The sequence below is a fragment of the Perognathus longimembris genome, chromosome 1 (genome assembly GCF_023159225.1).
Source record: "Perognathus longimembris pacificus isolate PPM17 chromosome 1, ASM2315922v1, whole genome shotgun sequence".
Taxonomy (NCBI): Eukaryota; Metazoa; Chordata; class Mammalia; order Rodentia; family Heteromyidae; genus Perognathus; species Perognathus longimembris.
This window is the reverse complement of record NC_063161.1, coordinates 98,448,879-98,471,130: the sequence shown is the minus strand read 5'-3', so window position 1 is coordinate 98,471,130 and position 22,252 is coordinate 98,448,879. Positions and strand designations below refer to the sequence as shown.

The 22,252-nt window shown below is 40.5% G+C and overlaps 1 protein-coding gene across 1 annotated transcript in view; it reads left to right on the top strand.

The window, feature by feature from the left end:
* Nucleotides 1-266: 266 nt before the first annotated feature.
* The window catches only part of Pgm5 (phosphoglucomutase 5), a 172,494-nt gene continuing 150,508 nt past the window's right edge, over nucleotides 267-22,252 (top strand). The window contains exons 1-3 of the mRNA XM_048332933.1: nucleotides 267-638; nucleotides 17,679-17,841; nucleotides 21,041-21,187. Of these exons, the coding sequence (XP_048188890.1) occupies nucleotides 378-638; nucleotides 17,679-17,841; nucleotides 21,041-21,187 (571 nt within the window). The 5' untranslated portion in view covers nucleotides 267-377. The remainder of the gene's footprint in view (nucleotides 639-17,678; nucleotides 17,842-21,040; nucleotides 21,188-22,252) is intronic.

Genomic DNA, 22,252 nt, shown 5'->3' with positions numbered 1-22,252 from the left:
AAGCTATCAGGGGAAGGCAGGGGGTCTGGTGCAGGAGAGGTGTGGCAGGGTCATGGTAGGCTGGCCCTCGAACCAGACGTTAGGGACAGCCCAAAAGTAAGAGCAGCCAGAAGGAAAGAAACGAAAGCCAGCTCGGGCAGGCGATCGGGCTGAAGGGGAGAAGGTGGGACCCAGCTGCTGGGCGGCCCGGCCTAGGGACGCGCTAGGAGAGGAGGGGGTGGGTGGGTGGGGTGGGAGGGCGGCTGGGGAGGGGGCGGGCGCGAGGCGGAGTCCGGAGCTCCTGGCCAGGCCGGTAGGGGCCCGGGACGCGCTGCAGATTGCTTGCCAGTGGCTCTGGGAGCCGACGGCAGGACCCGATCCCGTGGCTGGGAAGCGCTATGGAGGGGAGCCCCATTCCAGTGCTGACCGTGCCCACTGCGCCCTACGAGGACCAGCGGCCGGCGGGCGGCGGGGGGCTGCGGCGGCCCACGGGCCTCTTCGAGGGCCAGCGAAACTACCTGCCCAACTTCATCCAGAGCGTGCTGTCGTCCATCGACCTGCGCGACCGCCAAGGCTGCACCATGGTGGTGGGCAGCGACGGCAGGTACTTCAGCAGGACGGCCACCGAGATCGTGGTGCAGATGGCTGCGGCCAACGGGGTGAGTGACTCGGACGCCCCTCGATGGATGGCACGGGGGTAGTCTCACTGCTTTCGGGGTCCCTTTTGGGAGTCCCCACTAGCCCCGGATGCTCCCTCATGCTTTTCCCCCAGCCCGGATCACGCAACCACTTGCATCCCGCCCAGTGCCCTGGGACATCAGCTATGTCACTACCCCCCCCCCCCCCACCCAAGCTTGAAAAGTCCCATCCCGCTCTGAGCCCCCAAGGCTCCCTGAACTCTTCCTCTCTCCGCACCTGCTCACTTTTCCTTCCCATGGTCTCTTCTTGCTCCCTTTTTATTCCTTGTAGGGCTGGGTTTTAAACATGGTCCCAGTCCTGTTCAATACCCATCCACCCTACCTACACTTATTTGGAATTTCCCAACATAGCTTCTCATGTGCCTTGCCTCTTTTCCAATTATCCAATCGTAGCTCTGTCAATTTTAACAGAATTGCACACACACACACACACACACACACACACACACACACGCCCGTCTGCCCGCCCGCACGCACGCGAGTGCCCAATCATGAGCTATTTGGCAAGAACAGAGCCTGGAGGATTTTTGATTCTTTAGCCCAGAGGTCTTTTAATGGTGACTTTGGGGCAGGGATGGAGAGGATCAATTTGATAGGTCACAGCCCAGGGAGGGAGGTATGTCTCTAAATGGCATGAAATGAAGTTTGCTGTGGCTTGCTCAAAGCAATTACCAACTTCCCATCTGGCATGTGGCAAGTAAGTCATGCCTCTGCCTCTTTCCAGTTTGCATCCTCTTTCTTCTTTCTCCCACGACCTTTGCCACCGGAAGACTCCAATGTTGTTTTTCTCCTTCTGCACCGTCCACCTTTTGGCAGATATCCCCCCACCCACTACCATTTCCTTCTACTTTAAATCTCACATAGCAAGGACCCCTTTCAAGCTAGAGGAGCCTCTGACTTATATAGGGGAAATACTGTACTAAAATGGAACTGTTGGTGGAATTAGGATTTTTGACTTCAGCCAAGAATGATGCTACTGACTCGAACTTGTGTCTTATCTCTTGCTCTTTACCTGGGGTTGGTCAATGTTTAGCTAGTCAAGAGGTTGATAAATTTCTCCAAGCTATTTCTGTGGAATGATGGAGAATAATGAATCTTGGGAGAACTATGATGCTGTTCAGATTCACTTCTGGGCTAGTTTCCTCTCAGCCCCCTCCCTCCCAGAGAGCTAGAGAAACATAGCCTGAGAAGTATTTGTTATAGATCAGGAGAATTTCTTTTCTTTCTTTCTTTTTTTTTTTGGAGGCATAGTTATTTATTTGCATAGCCAAATTATTATTGCACCTTTTTTACTTTTCGGTCTATTTTACCAGTAAGATTCTTTTAACTTCTTACTCTAATAGATCTCAGATAATCCTCCCTTCCCTCCCCTCTTGTGTGTGCCACGACAGAGGCTTGAACTCGGAACCTCTTATTTTCATGTGGCTTTTTTGCTCAGGGCTGGTGTCCTAACACTTGAGCCACATTTCCAGTTCTGACTATTTGCTGGTTATTTGGAGATGAGTCTAAAGGATTTGTCTCCCTGGCTGGCTTAGAGCCTCAATTCTCTGATCTCAGTCTTCTGGGAATCTAGAATCAAAGATGTGATCCACCACTGCCTTGGCTGAATTTGTTTCTTAATTTGAAAGGTGGAGTTTATTTTAGGAGTTAGTTAGCATGTATCAATTAATAATGCTTAAAATACTCAAATTTAACGTTGTAATTCTAATAAAAGACAGAATTCCAAAATTAAAATTGACATGTCAGGATTTGTGATGCTGAATTGATTGCAGAGTTAGAGTGGTTACTATATTCTCCATTACTTTCTCCCTTGGGTTCAGCCTCTAGCACATGTGTTTTCAGAATCAAACTCAGTGCCTTGCTACTTGCTAGGAAAATATTCTCCCACTGAGCTAAATCCTCAACCCTTGTGTGTTCAACTTTTTATCATGTGCACATTCGGTTCTTGACTAACCTTTAACTCACTGTTTTAAACATTCCCTAAAGATCATTTATTGAGTAGATTATTTTAGTAGAAGATTCAGAATGATGACTTTCCAATTCTCTTATTCCATCTCCTGGACTTTTCTTATAAGCCAGCTATTTTCATATAACCCAGGTATTTTCCTTTTCTTATAGAAAGGCAGAATGTTTATTTTTCTCTCTCTCTCTGTTTTTTTTTTGGGGGGGGGGACTTGCTCAAGGATAGCGCTCTACCAATTTGAGCCACACCTCCACGTCTGGTTTTGTGGTGGTTAATTGGAGATAAGAGTCTCTTGAACTTTCCTGCTTGGGGTGGCTTTGAACTGAAGTACTCAGATCTCAGCCTCCTGAGTAGTTAGGATATAGCTGTGAGCCACTAGTGCCTGGCTTGCTTTCTCTTTTTAAATTATCATTTTTTTGAAGTAAGGATTTGGTAGAATTTTTGTTTCACTTTTTGGACTGCCACTATGGTTTTTATATGTTCAATTTCAGTGCATTCATGAATGAATGAGGATATATTATTTACCTTCTTTTTTAAAATGCCATCTAGGATCACACTTAACCCTTTATGAATGTTGATCAAGCGCTCCACCACTGAGCTACCCTCAATCCTGATTTTTATAGTTCCTATGTTGATACATGAACTTATCTAAAAACAATCCCCCCAAATATTTTAACTTTTCTTTAGAGGTACAAAATTTACACCATATTATATAGAATGAACAAAACATGGCTGTTAGGTATAAAATGTAAATTGTATTTAAATAAATTAGAAGCTAGTCAAGTGTGTAACTAATTGCAATTTGAACCCAATTATATTTCAGTCTGCTTCAGATCCTCTACAGTGGTTTGGCTCCTCTATGTACCAATTCATTCTAATTTCTAAGAGTGTAAGAACCAAATGTAATCTATTTGCTATAAAATTAGCTTTGCCTTTTTTCTAGGCAATATACAGCTTAAGGAGCAATCTCTTGGTTTCTCTTCTATTCCAGTCTTCTATGTCAGTCATAGACTACCTTTAATATCAGCAGATGACAGTGTTCTGTTTTGTCTTGGGGTTTCTGGCTTTTTCTACAGTCTTCTTTCTCTTGACATGACACTATAATGTTATTGTCCAGTAGCATCTTCACTGTACAAGGCTCTAGCCAAATGTGGGTTTTGAATAGCTGAAATTTTGGTAGTGTGATTGAAGAACTAGATTTTGCATTTTGTTTAATTTTAGCTATGTAAAATAAAAATCAAAGTCACGAATGGTTAGTAGCTATTCTATTGGAATGTACATCTCTATAACTTAATGTTTCAAATCGCACACAAATCTGTTTGTGTGCTTTAATAAATGGAGGTGGACAGTTATACCCCCAAACAATAATATGTTAAATAAATGTAAATCAACAAGTACTTCAAATAAATTTTTGGCAAATCCAGCCCAGATTTCTTTCTTTCTTTTTCTTTTTTGGTCTGCCAAAGGACTTTAACTCAGGGCCTGTGCACTGTCTCTGAGCTCTTTGTGCTCAAGAATAGTGCTTTGATACTTTGAGCCACAGTTCTACATCCATGTTTTTAATTGGAGATTAGAATCAGAATCTCTTGGGAACTCTTCTGCCTAGGCTGGCTTCGAACTGGATCCTCAGCCTCCTATAGCTTGGATTACATGTGTGAGCCACTAGCACTTGACTAAATCAGATTTCTTTCTTTAAAATACATATTTTATTTATTTTTTGCTTATGTGGTACTAAGGAATCGAACCCAGGACCTCATGCATGGTAGGCAAGCACTCTACTACTAAGCCATATTCCCATCCCCAAATCAGATTTCTTTAAGTAACACCTTTGGAGGTATTAGGATCGGTGGAAAGAGCTTTTTATCGGCTTGGTAGTCTGTATTTGTTGCTCTGTGATACAATTTGAGGGCAGATGCCTTAGCCTCTTGACATACATTTGATTCTCTATCAGTTGGATATGAAAGCATCACTGAGTTTTTCTTGATTCAAATAAAGCACTGTATGTGAAGCATATTGTAAATGTGTGTAGTAGAAAGGACACAATACTTGACATAAGCTTATCATTGGGGGAAGGATTTAATTTAGTTTACAGTCTCAGAGGTTTCAGATCATGGTTGGTTGATGCAATTGCTGTGGGCCTGCCATGAGGCAGAGCATCATGGCATCAGGAGTGTGTGCCTATCAAAGTTCCTCACCTCGTGGTTACCAGAAAAGAAAAAAGAGGAGAGAAGGAGGAGAAGAGAGCGAGTGAGAGAGAGAGAGAGACAGCCAGCAAAAGAGAGAGAGAGAGAGAGAGAGAGAGAGAGAAAGGGAGTGCACTCAGGGGCAAGGTATATATTTCCAGAACATTCTCACAAATAGGGTCTACTTTCCCATAATACCAGGATGTTATGAACCCATCAAGGGATTAATCTTTGATCAAGTCAGAGATCTCAGGATCCAATTACTTCCCCAAAGTCTGTCAGCTGACAATCAAACCTCTACACCTGAGCCCTGGGGGGAATATCTCATATTCAAACCTTGATAAGCATCCTCAAATATAAAGGAATGTTGTTATAATCAACTAGTATGTCTCAGATAATTATAATTTGATTGTCTGTATTGAACATAAGTTGTAGAGGGACCCTTGGCAAACAACTGATAGTTCTATTCCAAGTTTTAGCCAAGAGAAAATCCATTTGCTAGTGAGCTGTGCATTGAACTGCCCACATCATGATCAACATAGTTAACCATAGCAGTAACTTGTCTTCATCAGTAAAGCCTTTTAAAGGTAAAAGCTGAGGAGGGCTGGGTTAGCTGGGAATTGGGGTGTTTGGTTTGTCATACAGACAGATAGATGCTTGCCCAGGTTGTATTTGATTTCAAATGGCCATGAATATACTCAGTTTGGCATTTGCTAGAACTATCTGGGGGGAAAATCTTGCTGTGGCTCCAAAGACAAAGAACTCAAGCTTGGAAGTTGAAACAAAGTAGGCTCTGGTGGTGGATGGTAGGATGGGCTGAGGGCAAGGATGCAGCAAGAGAGGGACACAGATGCGTTAACATCCATTGGATGCATCTGGAAACCTGGGATTATGTGGTTCAAGAGTCTGTCTTTATTTTATTTTTTACTTTTGGGCTGAATTTTATGTAATCACTTAGCAGTGAAAAAGTATTTTTGAATTAGATGGTGGTAACAACATTCATTTAGATTTTGTACTGGTCCTAAACAATAACTAAATTAAAACTAGCATCTATGTAAATGAGAACATCGGAAAAAATTAGCTTATACTACTGATTCATTTTTCTATGGGCAATATGCAATACTTTGTTCAAAATATTTTGTAATTTAGTTACAGTACTTCTAGACTATTGCTGCAAATTGCTGTGTTGAGCTTGACAAATATATTGCTTAGCAATTTACAGCTTAGTTTCACAAAGAAGGCAGAATTATGATGAAATGTCTAACTTTGGAGCTTGCTTGACCTTAAAAACTAAAACTATTAATTTGCATACTTTTCATTCTAGGGACAATGTTTTTTTAAAACAGAAAAGTAGTTTTTCATTACATTATTATAATTTTTTGAATATTTTTGTTTTCTTTATGTAGTTGTACAAAGGAATTTCCATTCAACAGAGCAGTTTATGAAAATAGTGCCTCTTGATCAATGTCACCTCTTTTAAGATTCTCACCCATCCTCCCATCTCATCCCTTCCCTCACTTTTCTTAATTTTTAGGTTGTTTATTGATTTTTTTGTCATTTAACAAAGCAATTTATGTATACAGTGAATCTTGATCTGTGTCATCCCTTCAAGAGTTTGTCTTTAGAAAGAGAATAGAACGGAGTGGTGGTTACTCTGTATTTTTACTGTTATTTACTACATAGGAAGTGACAGAATGCCATCTTACAATCCAGACATTAGGGAGAGTAGGTTTAATAATACAGAAGAAAAATCTAAGGAGTCTTCCATACTTTACTTGGCTTCTTTTTCTGAATCCGCAACCTTGAGTTGTGGAACTAGGAAATCTATTATGTAAGCATAGCAAATTTTAGGGAGCCCTGGGCTCCATCCATCTTCCTGTTTGTGTCAGTACATTCTTGACACTTTTAATCTCATCTTCATTCACTCATTTTACGGGGAAGTAGAAGAAGTGGGAGAGGTTTTCTGAACAGCTGGGCCCTCCCAGTTGCTAGGATGGTTATTTTAAGCTTTGGTTAATGTGTCCAGAGACCCAGATGGCATTTTAAACTAAGCTGCTTTATTAAATCTTGTGATAAAACATAATGATGTTTATTGAAAAGGCAGACACACATCAGCAACATTATGTGTGAAATTTGCCATAAGATTTTTTTTCCCTATAAAACATCTGTTCTCTTTGGGGCCCTTTGTGAACTCTGGGAGTTTGCTAGTTTCTGTACTCATTGCACAGAAACTGTGCTTTGAGCAATGGGAGTAAGAACACACTTTACTAGAATATGTATTGGAACCACCAATCTCAACTCTCATTTTTGGGTCCTGAATACACTTTTTTTTTAAAGGCAACAGTAATGTGAAGATATGCATTGTAATAAAATTTCAACAAGGTTACAAGGTGGGTGGGAAAATGGGTCTAATTTGCCCTAGGATTTTAAAATTGAAAGTGGAAAGCTAAAGCTTCAATTTCACTCCTTAGCCCACAGTCTTGAGAGCTAATTTGAAAACCTGTTTACTGCTTATGCTTATACAGACAAAGAAGAATTTTAGATCCTTTGGCCTGATTTGACTCTTAGTTATGAATAAGAGGTAGCAATATCTTTCATCCTTTACATTTTTAGTGGCATCAACTATTAAAAAAGAAAAAGAAAGAAAAGAAGGAAAAGAAAGAAAATTTCGTGAACATTCAACTCTCAAGTAGTTTTTTCTTTCCTTCATGGACATTTTAGGCAAATGCAACATTAAATGATTGCCTTTTATTCTTTCTCTGTAACAGGAACCTGTTTTTTAGCTAGGAGTATGTAGGGTATTTGCATTTAACGCTCTCCAAAGGGAAATCAGAGTTGATTCTATTAGATGAAAGATCTCAGAAAATACAGGGAGGTAAGTTTTACAAATGGCTTGTATCTACAACAAAAAGCTCTTCTGATTCAAGATGAAAACCAGTTTATACAAATGTTAGCAACAAACACATGAAAATGTGATCAGACACATCAATAATCAGATACATATAAGAAGTGAATTGATTTATACTTTTACTTTTTGAAAAGTTAGTACACTTTTGGAAAACAATCACGTTTGTTTTACATTGTTGGTTAAATAGACACAGATTTTACTTTTTTGGTTAGACAGGTTGACAGCATATATCCAAATTAATAGAGGAACAACCCAGAAATTCTTTAATCTTACAAACTATCCTGTCTGTTGTCTTGCATAAACATATAAAACTGTATATAATAACAATATTCATTGAAGCATTTTGCTAAGGGAAAACCCATAAGCAATTTATAATGTTCAGTAATGAAGAATAATGAAGAACAGGTATGTCATTTATGACACAACCACAATGGACACCATTAAAATTACAAACAAAGGAGATACATCCATACGTGGTTTGAAAATGATGTGAATGATCACTTCTAGCTGGAGAAAGCCCTTAGGGGAAGATGGCATGTAGCATCATCTCACGTTTGTTTATAAAAGGCAGAACCAGAACACAGGGATGAAAGAACATGCTCCAGTCCACAGTGTATGTATCTATATGTGCATGCGTGCATGCATGTGCGTGTGCATGTATGTGTGTGTGTATATGTGTGTGTGTGGTGTGGTGTGGTGGGAGGTGAATCCTTATTCTTTCTACTTTATATACTTGTCGTCATTAACACAGTCACACATGTGTATATATCACGTCCAAAACTAAATACATGAATTAAAAAATAATGAATGTAGTCTGGTATAGTAATGCACACCTGTGGTCCCTCCTACCTACTCAGGGAGTTGAGGCAGGAGGATCACTTGAGCCCATATGTTCTTTCTGTCTCTGTCTCTGTCTCTGTCTCTCTCTTTCTCTTGTTTTACTATACTAGAGCTTGTGCTTGCAAGGTATGTACTCTACCACTTGAGCCACACCTCCAGCCCCTCTTTTGCATTACTGGTTTTAGAAGCAGTGAGTTGCTTTATGCCTAGGCAGACTTGGGCTGACATCCTTTTATCTGTGCTTTGTCATGTTACTAGCATGGTAGGCATGTGCCACTGCACCTCAAAAGTGGTTGAGATGGAATCTCATGAACTACTTATTTCCCTGGGATGGCATTAAGCTGCATCCCATCTGTATTTCCCAAGTAACTCTGATTACAGGCTCAAGTCACTTTGTCCAACCAGGCCATGGGTTCTTGAGCCTAGCCTGAGCATCACAGGACTCCTGACTTGAAAAAGGAAAAGGAACAAGAGATGTCCTGCACTTGAATCCCAGTACTGCTTCTTGCATAAGATTTAATTATTTATAAAAATAGGGAAAATATGGAACTGGCTCAAGTGGTAGAGAATCAGCCTTGAACTAGAAAACTAAGCAAGTGCATAGGGCCCTGAGTTCATGTCCCTTTGATGGCACACACACACACACACACACACACACACACACTCAAAATGAAAACAAGTAGGGGAATATAGTAATCCCTTCCCCACACCTTCCAGGATTTGGGGAAGGATTAAACACAGTGGTGAATGATTAAGAACTACTTTTATTCATATGACACAATTGTTGCACAGATAATTTGCTTTTGCTAGAATAAAGTCATGTGTATTATTATTTTAGACTTTGTAGTTTTTCTCCCCAGAAGGCGCCTGCTGACATAGTGATCCCAGTTGCTTGGGTATAGTTCCCTCTTGACTCCTGGCTTTTCTCCGTGCTGCTGGGGAGGCTGAGTGGCGGCTGCTGGAGGCACTATTGTCCTCATGCACACATGCACATCCACTCTGCTAGGGTCCTTGAGGTGCCAGCAGCTGCACCCATTAACTCTATCCAAAGGATGTTTCTGGTCTGGTCTGGGCATGGTATTCATTAACGGAGAAGCTGAGTCCATGTCATGCTTTTCTGTCTTCAGCTTTTCTGAGGCTCCCCCCACACCACTGCTTGTCACACTGCCCCCTTTCCTGAATCCAAATAGTTCTTAATCTGCTCATTTCATAAGGATTTTCAAACCTAATGGACTGGGCCATGTGAGGGAACAGACCCCGCGGAGGCTGCAAGAATCCAGGCTAATCTGCTAAGCAGGCCGAAAATGCACAGCTGCAGGAGCTCCCTGCTCCTAAGTATCTTCCCAGTGTTTGTCAGGGGCCTGCTCCTGCAGCCTGGCCCAGATGAATGGTTAGGAGGCATAGTGTGTGTGTGTGTGTGTGTGTGTGTGTGTGTGTGTGTGTGTGTGTGTGCAGTCTCTCAAATGTGAAGTGACAGATGTAAATGTGGAAGACCCAGCTTGGCTGTCATAAATAACTGTAAACTGTTTAATCTTGCTGAGTTGTAAATCTAGGCTTGCTAGAGGTCTTCAGTTGACTAGAACCTTAAAATAAGAGGTGGGGGCACTGGACACGAGGAGTGCTTTTATTTCTCAGCCACACTGAAGCTTGTCTCAATGGATCCATTTAGAAATCCATGCATTTTAATTCACTATGACAATTATTCAGAGAAAAAATAGAGCTGTGAAAGATTGAAAGCATTTTATATGCCTATATATATATAAACTTATCTATTTGTATTATATTTATTTATGATTTATAAAGCTATGTATGTGTGTATGTACACACATTCTACATATGGACACATTAAAGATACTGAATATGTTTTGAAGGATATATATATATGTCCCCTAAATGTATATGATATTTATAAAATAGATGTTTCATATATATATATATATATATATATTTTTTTTTTTGGCCAGTCCTGGGCCTTGGACTCAGGGCCTGAGCACTGTCCCTGGCTTCTTTTTGCTCAAGACTAGCACTCTGCCTCTTGAGCCCCAGTGCCACTTCTGGCCATTTTCTGTATATGTGGTGTTGGGGAATTGAACCCAGGGCTCCAAAATCTTTTGTGTGTGTGTACATTATATATATATATATATGTGTGTATATATATAGGTATATATATGTATAATTTCCATCTACTTATGAAAGTGGCATAGAATCCAACTCTCCTCCCTTATGCCATACCAAGCTCTATCTTCTTTCCTGGGTATATTTAAGAAGAGAATAGAACAGTCCAAATATCAGAAATGTTAGAAATCTGCATATAACAGAGTGCCTAAATGCTACCTAGTGATCTATGTTTCTATGATGAAAAGTAGAATTTGTCCCAAGTTGGATACGGCAAGACAAGAATATAGTATATGTAAGTCAGAATATTCTAGCTCAGTGACACTGATAAATTAGTAGCCCAGCCTGGTATATGTAAGTGAACGGATCAAGTCTGAGACATAGATGACAATAAACGAAGATTCAGGACATGACAAGGATGCAAACACAAGCCTGTCTCTTCCTTCAATGGACAGGTTTGGTGGCTAAAGAAGAAAGACACTATTCTGTTGAATAGCACCTCCTTTGTATAAAAAGTATTCAAAAAAAGAGGAAAAGACACTGTAATTTACACAAGCATGTCACAGCTTATTTGCTATTTCATCACTGGCAAATTATATCCAGTTTAATATATACCACAGTGTGGATTTCATTCACATACACTTGTCAGTTTTGCATATAAATACTGGAAACAAAGTAACATTTTTTTGAGAAGCTCAAGTATACATTTAATATGAGTTCCAGAAGAACTTCAAAGAGCGAGCAGAGGAAAAAAAATAAAACGATAGTGTCAGAAAATTATTAATGAAGCAATATCCATATTCTTAGATGAAAGGTACATTCTGATTATTTTTCATGTACAAATAAATTCATTGCTAAATACGTGGGAGCAAAAGTTTTGAATATTTAGTATCAAGGAGAAATTTTAGATGTTAACAGAAAAATGAAGGCAGATCTGTGTGGAAAGGATAAAAATATCAAACTTCTTGGACAGCAATAGAAACTAGAAGGCAAGGTAGTGATATTTTCAAGATGCTAACTTACAATTAACTAAGTTGTACCATTCAAAGGTAAGCATACACTAAGGGCATTTGTCAGGCTATATGTATAGACTACAACATGGTGGAAACATAAGCCCAGAGTTGATGACATAAGCTATAAGAAGCAAAAGTGAGCAAAGAAAGTAATACAGTCTGATAAATTTAATTAACTTGGAAAATAGTATGAGTTTACCAAAGTAACATTTTTATGATGGTCAGTGATAGTACATTCAAAAAATGGAAGATTACACAATCATTAAAACTATGTTATAGAAGAATATTTAGTGACATAGAATGTAATTAATAAAGGAGCTAGACATATTAAGTGAACAATGTAGGCTATACAACAGTCCCTTTAGTAAAAAATACGAGTATATAAATTAAATAGATATAGAGACCAAGACACAGAAGCAGGGACTTCATATAGAAATGTTAATGGCAGTCACTTGGTGATAGGATTGCAGATTGTACTTTCTTCTTGCTTCTGTGTCCTTCACAAATGTTCCAAAGAGAACATATCTATGTGTAGGTCCAAAAAGAAAAATATATGTGTGTATGTATATGTGTATGTGTTTGATTAAAAAGTTTCAAGTTAGTCAAGTAGTGACAACAAATTCATTGAGATGATTGGGCACTGAACCTTGGAACCTGGAGCTTGACTATGTTACTTTCCCCATATGTAGTCTTTGACATTACTAAGACAACAAAACCAAGATGCAGGGGGATTTGAGATGGCTCCCAGAATCACATAGTCAGGAGGTAATGAAGTTAGTTGTTTTTTTTTTTTTGCCATTCCTGGGGCTTGAACTCGGGGCCTGAGCACTGTCCCTGGCTTCCTTTTGCTGAAGGCTAGCACTCTACCACATGAGCCAAAGCGCCATTTCCAGCTTTTTTCTGTTTATGTGGTACTGAAGAATCAAACCCAGGGCTTCATGCATGCTAGGCAAGCACTTTACCACGAGGCCACATTCCCAGCCCGGTGAAGTTAGTTTTTATATCCTTCTCCACTGGATACCACCAGCTTGGCTCATGGACTTGAACTCAATCTTCTTTTCTTCTGAGTTTGGGTTTGGGTTTTGTGTATCGTTCTAAGGATGGAAGCCAGAGCCTCAAGCATGCTAGGCAAGCATCATACCATTGAGCTATGCCACCAGCTCAGCTCTACCTTCTTGACCTAAGTGGATGCAATGGACACTGCAATTCTTCTCTTGTGTATAATGGGGGAAATAATCTCATAAAACAAATGGAGTCCTTCCTTGTTTTCTCAGTCAGGCCATGCACCTTGAGATAAAGATCCCAGAGTATTTTCCAAGCACTGAATGATCTAATTCCAATTATCACCCCATTTTGCAGCTAATGAAAATTAGATTTCTTGATCTCAGTGAAATCGTCAAGAGTTGGATGGATTGAGAAAGAGAACTTGGGCCAGATTTGCAAGTGCCTGTGTGTTCTCTGCCCTTGTGCGGATATTAGAACTGGCATGTGCAATCCATGTTGGTTTGGTTCAAATGTATTCTCATCCCTCCTTCCAGGCCCCAAGAGTGGGTAAAGACTTCCAGGGGTCCAGGAAGCTGAGGATGAATGCTGTTGTTTCCATCTGGTCTCCATGTAAGAGCTGCACATAGCCGCACAATTATCCATGTGCAAATGGAGAAGTCCCTTGATGTTTGGATAACCACATCCATGCCTTGCCTTGGGTCTGTTATTTCTCCAAATTCCATGGAGCCATCTTCTGTTTACTGGCGGCGCTTCTCCTCTGACAGTTGGGGCTGACAAAGTGAAGCCTTGAAATTCGTAGCAGCTTGGCCTTGTGGTGCCTCTGTGTGTGTGTGTGTGTGTGTGTGTGTGTGTGTGTGTGTGTGTGTGTGTTACAGAGTACAGGAAACAGGCCTCTTTGTGTATCTTACTCTCCTGCACTTCATAGATGGATGTGGTGGTATCTGTGTGGTCCTGTAGAACTCTCTCTGTGAACCATCAAGGAAGTTTCTGTGTATTGCTCTCTCCACTTTCCCCCATTCACTTTTGGATGGGATCCCATTACAGGGCCTCCATTCCATTAAGGAGATAGGGCCCAGTGAAAAGAGGCATTGAGAACTGTCATGTTTACTTTTCCTTTCTTTTAAAAAAATGACTGATTTGAAGCTAAATGGGACTGGTGAATGGGGAGTCTTATTTAAGAGTGTTTGCACAGGAAGCCAATCCAGCTTTCATTAGCTTTTCCTTCCTTAGCATGGAAATTCTGTATCTACTGTGAGATCCTAGCCTGAGGGTTTAAAGCTGCATCTTTGCCCTCTAGGACTTTAATCTGGGTGAATTAGAAAATGAGCCCATCCCCAATTTAGAAGAATAGTTGTTAACATTTTAGAAAAAAAAAAGAAAGAAAAGGAGCCATTAGAAATCAATCTGTTTAAAAATTAGCTCTCTGTGGTACTGGGTAGAAAGGAACAGGAGTGCTGGAAGTCTAGGTCTTCCCAGGACACTGGTCCTTCACTGTGGGAATGACTTGCTAGTGCCCCCAGCATCTGCCATGTCCCCTTGTGGGTAGAGGAAACAATCATGGAAGCAGGGGAGGTTAAAGAGCTGACATGTATATGTGTGTGCATGTGCATGTATGCGTGTGTGTGTGTGTGTGTGTGTGTGTGCTTGGCTTCAGGTAAGAACATGCAAGGATTGTGACTACTTGCAGCAGATGGCACTTGCACCCTGCTCCCTACTTCTTTGTCCCTTTTTCCAAACTTTTTTTTTGGCCAGTCCTGGGCCTTGGACTCAGGGCCTGAGCACTGTCCCTGGCTTCTTCCCGCTCAAGGCTAGCACTCTGCCACTTGAGCCACAGCGCCGCTTCTGGCCGTTTTCTGTATATGTGGTGCTGGGGAATCGAACCTAGGGCCTCGTGTATCCGAGGCAGGCACTCTTGCCACTAGGCTATATCCCCAGCCCCCCTTTTTCCAAACTTTTATATCGCCATTGAGTAGGAGGGGCGATTTCATGCTGTGTCTACCTGTCTGTGGTCTAGGCAACCACGGGCCTCACCTCCCTTGTGTGACAGGGTCTGCGTGTAGATCCTGGCATCTGCTATGTGGGTAGGAGACAATGAACTAGGGTTCATTTTTCCTCCTTTTCCATGTGGGAACAGAAGGAAATATCCTTTAGTGGCAACCGAGTTTCCCCAGGTAATAGAGTCTCTTCTGCAGGGCAAGGTGATTAAACCCAGGGCCTCATGAATGCTGGGCGAATGCTCTACCAGTCCCTTTCCCCTTAAATTTAAGTTCTTAAAGATAGTTTCTTTAAGAATCCTTATGAAAAATGGAGATGGAAAATTATTAATACTTTTCAGATTCTTGACTTTACCAACATTATCTGAGGATGATTGTTATGTAGCATACACGGCTATGTTATCAGGGTTCCCTCTGTTGCCTGTTTCATGGTAGACACTCAATAGATGAGTTCAGTGGCAGCATACATTAAAAATGTTATTGCTATTATAAAGGTGATGTACAGAGGGGTTACGATTTCATAAGTCAGATTTCTTTTTGGACGATGTCACCTTCACTCGCTCTCTCCCAGTTTTTCCCTCCAGTCCCCACTCACAAGTTGTAGAGTTCATTTTCAATGTAGTGTCTAGTGAGTACCACTACTGACTTTGTTTACCCTTTGTCCCTCCAGGCAGCATACATTTTAACAAGACTGTATGAGAGAGCATGTAGTATGGCCCTGTATAACGGTCCAAGTGTAGCCATTGTCCTTTGTTTCTCCCTTTTTGGTAAGTGGCACTGTGGTTATCAAGTTATTAGAGGTGGAAAGCTGAGAGTCACTTGACTCCTTTCCTCACTGCTCCTGTCCTTGTTATTGAGTGCTGTGTAAGAGGTTGCCACAAAGCATAGTGACTTAAAACAGCAACATCCTTTTATTATCTCTCACAGAGAATAATAATAAGGAAGTCAGGGACTTGCAGATGTTATATTTTAATAGGGATGTCAAGGGGGTTATTGAAGCAGAAACCAAAGGACCACAGGATCAGGTATGTGACTACTTGGATAAAAGGACAGAAAATGCAAAGGCCCTGAGGCATGGCCATGTTTGGTGTGTTTGTGGAACAGAAAGCCAGCCTGTTTTAGGGCAGAGAGCAGATCAGGTGAATAGGAATGGGGTCTTGTAGACCATGATGATAACTTTGGTTTTATTCTGTGTTGGTAAGGGACAAAGAAAGCCACTAGAATGTGTTGGTAATATTACATGATTTACTTTTCTTTTTTTTTTTGGCCAGTCCTGGGCCTTGGACTCAGGGCCTGAGCGCTGTCCCTGGCTTCTTCCCGCTCAAGGCTAGCACTCTGTCACTTGAGCCACAGCGCCGCTTCTGGCCGTTTTCTGTATATGTGGTGCTGGGGAATCGAACCTAGGGCCTCGTGTATCCGAGGCAGGCACTCTTGCCACTAGGCTATATCCCCAGCCCCCATGATTTACTTTTCAATAGGATCATTTGGGCAGCTTGCCCTATGATTTTATTTTATTTTTGCCTGTTCTTGGGGCTTGAACTCTGGGTCTGGGTGCTGCCCCCGAGCTTCTTCTGCTCAAGGCTAGTCCTCTACCATTTGAGCCATGTCTAGCTTTTTTGATTAGTTTATTGGAGATAAGAGTTTCATGGACTTTGCTGCATAGGTTGGTTTTAAACTCTGACCTTCAGATTTCTTCTTCCTGAGTAGCTGGGATTACAGGTGTTAGGCACTGGTACCCAGTGATTTTTTAAAAAATGTAAATGATACTAAGTTACTTTTACTACTAAAAACTCTTGAATAGATTCCCATTGTACTTAGAATACAATGCAAGCTTCTTAGCTACTATTATTATTAAATGAATTCTATTCTCGATTACAGTGTAATTTCTCCAATGTCCTCAACACCTGCTATGGCATAGTGACACAAAAATAGAGAACTCCTGCCCAGGAAAGTGGTTTTCTGAGGAGCATTGTTCAAATATGCCTGCTGCTGATGCTGACGATGCTGCTTCAATCAGGCAACATCAGTTGAGAGTTAAATCTGAGGCAGAGGAAGTGGAAGAGTCCTGGAAGTGCTCCTTTCCCTTTTCCTTGTGATTTCCAAACAAAAATCTTAGATCATTAAAAGTGGATTTTCATCCCATTGAAGATCAATGAGCCATATCCTATTTGTAGGTTAATAAGGGATTCTTAGAGTTTACAATAACTAGCTATATTATTGTTATTATTATTTTTTTGTGCCAGTCCTGGGTCTTGAAATCAGGGTGTGGGCACTGCTCAAAGCTAGTGCTCTACCTCTTACACCATAGCTCCACTTTGGGCTTGTTGGTGGTTAATAGAAGATAACAGTTTCACAGACTTTTCTGCAGTGCTAACTTTGAACCATGATCCTCAGATTTTAGCCTCTTGAGTAGCTACGATTCTAGTTGTGAGCCATTGCCAGTCTGCTTATTGGTAATTAGTTGGAGGTAAGAGTCAATGGCAATTCTTAGATGTCAGCCTCTTGAATACCTAGGATTACAAGCATGAGCTACCAGTGCCTGGCACTGTATTATTATTAAGTGGATGTGGGTGACCTAAAAGTCTTGGAGATTTTGGATAGAACAGAAAATGCCAGAGCTCCCTCTTCACCTGACTTTTCCAACCTTTCCCATTCCTTTGCTCCAGTGATTGCATGTTAACAGAGCCGGAGGTACTTTTCTATTGACATGTCTTCAGTTCCATGCAATGTGGATTGACCATTCTTCCTTTTTTTTTTTTTGCCAGTCCTGGGGCTTGAACTCAGGGCCTGAGCACTGTCCCTAGCTTCTTTTTGCTCAAGGCTAGCACTCTGCCACTTGAGCCACAGTGCCACTTCTGGTTGTTTTCTATATATGTGGTGCTGGGGAATCGAACCCAGGGCTTCCTGTATATGAGGTGAGCACTCTTGCCACTAGGCCATATTCCCAGCCCTTGACCATTATTCTTTCTGGATGGTTCAGATTGGACGACTGATAATTGGACAGAATGGCATCTTATCCACACCTGCGGTTTCCTGTATTATTAGGAAGATCAAGGCGGCTGGTGGAATCATCCTGACTGCCAGCCATTGTCCTGGAGGACCAGGGGGAGAGTTTGGAGTGAAGTTCAATGTTGCCAATGGAGGTATGTGGCTCAGAAGAATATTCCTTAATCCTTAATTCTATTTTATATTATCATAATTTACATAATGATCCTCTGATGATAGACCAATAAGGTGGAGAGGAAGTGGCTAACACACAATCTAGTGAGGGATCCAAGGTAAGGCAATAAGGATGCAATAAGGCAATAAGGGCCCTTTTGTTGACCTCTGATCTCCTGCACTTCAGAGTTCAGTGAAATGATTGAATAGTTGGTGTTTGTCTAATGGAAGGACTGTACATTTAAATGTGGAATATATCCTGAAGGTCATTTAGACCTTTCACTCATTCTACAGATGAACAATTTGCAGCCTTAGTAGGCTGAGTTATTGCTAAAAGTCATATAGTTGCTCAGAGAGAGACAAATGATTTGTGTGCCTGTGTGCATGCCAGTTCTGGGATTTGAACTCAGGAACTAGGCAATGTCCCGAGTTTTTGTGCTCAAGGCTAGTGCTTTACCACGTGAGCCACAGCTCCACTTCTAGCATTTTTTGCTGGTTAATTGGAGATAAGATTTTCATGATCTTTTCTGCCTGGACTGGCTTTGAATTGTGATCCTTAAATCTCAGCTTCCTCAGTAGCTAGGATTATGGATGTGAGTCACCAGCACCTAGCCTAGGTAAATGATTGTTAGCCTGTATCATTGAGTTTTGCTTCCTTATAATGCAGACTTTCTCTCGCTGAAATTCATAAGTATTTTAGTGATAGAATATTTTCCATCCTTTAAAAAGAAGATCTTGCCATTTTTCAATTTGCCACAGCATGGTTGAAAGTATGCTAAGGTGAAGCAAGTCAGAAACCAAGAAAAATCCAACATCATTTCATTTGTATATGGAGACTAAAATGTCAGATATATAAAGATAGAGAATGAAACAATGGTTATAAGAAATGGGAAGAAAGTAGACTATGTTTACAAAGTAACAGATGTATGAGATGAACCGGATAGAAACTTAATGTATATGTATCTGATATGGTACTATTAATATGAGAACTATAGTTAATAAAATTGCATTGTACTTGGGATTTTTTGATAAAGAAATAGATTTTAGCTGCTTGTGACAAAATAGGTGATTGTAGATAAATTCATCTGTGTCATTATATCTATGTGTATCACATACAATCATGTTGGAAACCTCAAATGTACTTTATTTATAAAACAATAACACACAAAAAAAGACACCATGCAAGTGCCCCATCTTTGAGGGCTGGCTAAAAACAGTGTTGCTTCACAAATCAAACTCACCTGGGACCTGTATCTAGCCTTGCTAGACATTGAGGATTTCAGAAAAACAACAACAACAATAACAGCAAAAGCAACAACAACAACACAATTTTCAGGTATTGCATACACTGAAAGCAGTAGAAATTGAAAAGGATCCCCAAATGGAAATTTGTAGAGGAGTATATAAGTTGTATAAATTGTCTACCTTAAAGGACACATTTCAAGTATGCATTTGAAATTAAAACCAGATTTCTCATCTTAAAAATATATGTATATATCAGGCTGGGCATCAATGGCTTATGCCTATAATCCTGGTTACCAAGAAGGCTGAGATCTGAGGATCTAATTTGAAGCCAACCTGGACAGGAAAGTCCGAGACTCTTTATCTCCAATTAACTACCAAAAAAGTTGTGGTTCAAGTGGTGGAGCACTATCCTTGAGCAAAAAAGCTTAGGGATAGCACTCAGGTCCTGAGTTCAAGCCCCAGTATTAGTGCATGTGTGCATGTGTGTATGTGAGCACGCATGTGTGCTCACATACACAGAGTCATCTTTGTGATATTGGGTGAGGCATAAAGGGAGAAAAGTGTTATTTGTGTTAGACCATTGTTGAGGTTTTCACTTTTCACACGTAAAGATCAACCAGTTGGATTATTGGCTATCTTCTCTCCCATCTACTGGAATGGGGCCATCGCCATTCCTTTTTATGAGCAGTTAATGGTGCTGCCCTCCAAGGCTCCATTGTCTGAGAGAAATACAATGTGAATCACATATATAATTAAACCACATTAAGAATGTAAAAAGGAGACAAGTAAGATTAATAATATATTTTACTTAATGTTCCATGTCAGCGTATTATTTCAATGTTATTACAATAAATATTATTCACATAATCTCTTCAAAATTTGCTGTTCATTGTACTATTGCAGCACATTGCATTTTGACTAGCTCAAATCAAGTGCTTAACAGCTAAATGGGGCTGGTGGTTATTGTATTGGATGAGAATTATGTAGTTCCAAGGATGGGGATATAAAATGAATCAATAGTGGGCAAATACAGCCATAATAACCAATATGCATATATGAAAATGGAACCAGGTAACTTGAGGGGATGGGTGGGGTTGGGACAGTTGGGGGAGGAGAATGATGGAGTAACATTGATCAAGATTCAGTGTACTCAAATGAACATGTCTAATTGAAATCCCTTTCTACAACTACCTAAAGACAATAAGCAAAAAGAAACAATTTCTGTTTAGTAGGAAGTTTCAATATCATTGGTAAGGAAGATATAAATCACCTCTCTCTGTCTGCCTTTTATTCTTGATCTTTTAGTTTGCCTGATTTCTACCCTTCTTGCAAAAAATATCCGAATTGGCTTACACGAAGATGTACACATTAAAAAGAGGAAAAAACCAAGAACCACATTGGATTTTACAATGAAATTATCAAGTGATAATGGATCCATTATATTTAGTTAAATTGCATTGAAAATCTTTGACAGTAACTAAAGATTGCCTACAAATTGGGGGAAAATCATTAATTTACCTACATTCTAGGCAGCAGAGTCAGGAGTAGAAATCCTATTTTCTTTCTCTAGGTACATTTGGGAAGCTGTGGTTTAAATCTGGAATCCCTCACTTCTGCCAACTGCATATCCTGAATAAAGCTAATTACGTAACTGGGTTCCCTAGCAGGTGTGAAACTATTTTTACAGCAGATGTATGATTGCTTAAAACAAACAAGCATGTGGGTTACGAGTTTACCCAGAACAGGTGAGGCTGACCAAACTTCCTCCATAGTTGAAATGAATGTAGAAATACTCAGGCTAATTGAGTTGTCAGTCATTGTTCATTGTTGGGAGAACAAATGAATCTTTCTCCTTCCTGGTGGAGGAAGAAAGTAATCTTTCTCTCAGTGAAATTCTTGAGATTTAAAAGAAATGTATTTGGGATGTTCACACTGTAGGCCCTGCCCCAGATGTTGTTTCGGATAAAATCTACCAGATCAGCAAAACCATTGAAGAATACGCTATATGTCCTGATCTTCGGATTGACCTTTCTCGACTAGGAAGACAAGAATTTGACTTGGAGAACAAGTTCAAGCCATTCAGAGGTAATCAATGACATACATTTTGCAGAAGTCAGAAAAAGCTTCACGGATGGGGCTGCCTCCCAAGGGGGTCTGCATACGTGGAGTCCAAGTATGCACAGGGGCTGGGGTGGTGGTGGTGGAAGTTCTCCTGGTGGGAGATCAGTGATCCCAGCAGGGAAGTGAACTCATGAAAGACAGTTACCAATATGAAGGGTGACGCTGGATAAATAGGTAGAAATCATATATGGTTAAGAGAGCAATGAGAGCAGCAAGGAATCAGAATTGAACATTCCAAGCTGGGAGCCAGTAGCACATGCATGTGTAATTCTAGCTACTCAGGAGGCTGATAGCTTAGGATTGTGGTTCAAAGCCAACCTGGTCAGGAAAGTCTGTGAGACTCTTATTCAATGAACCACCAGAAAACCGGAAGTGGCGCTGTGGTTCAAAGTGATAGAGTGCTGATCTTGAGCAAAAGAGCTCAGGAATAGCACCCAGGCCCCAAGTTCAAGCCCCACGACTGACAAAATAAATAAATAAAAAATAACAACATTTCAAGAAACACTTAATAAATTCTGCATCATTTTCAACATAGGAAATGTTCCATGATTGACTCCATTACAGCATTCTTGGGACAGACTGAATTCCCAAAATTTGTTTTTGAATGTCTAAGTAATCAAGCTAGAATGATTTAGTGAATAGGTAAACTGACCGGCCAGGGTGGTTATTAACTTTCTCTTAGGAGGTAGATGTTTCTTTTCCGAGGTTAGAATCACACATTTTGGTTTCATTTTATGCAAGTGCCATGTTAGGAGATTTTACAAAGGAATTTAGTTACTAACAAATGTATTTAGGCAAGTTGTTCAAGAACTAAAGAAACAACCTAGGATGGTGGTACCCATATACAATCTCAACAGTCAAGAAGCTGAGGCAAGAGAATCCTGAATTCCAGGTCAGCCTGGGCTTCGTAGTAAGAACCTGTCTCCAGCAAGCAAATAAGTAAGCAAGCATACAAACAAACAAGCACAAATGAATTAGACAAGTATGATCTGGTAACCTAACAGAGTGACTAAAACTTCTGAAACCTTA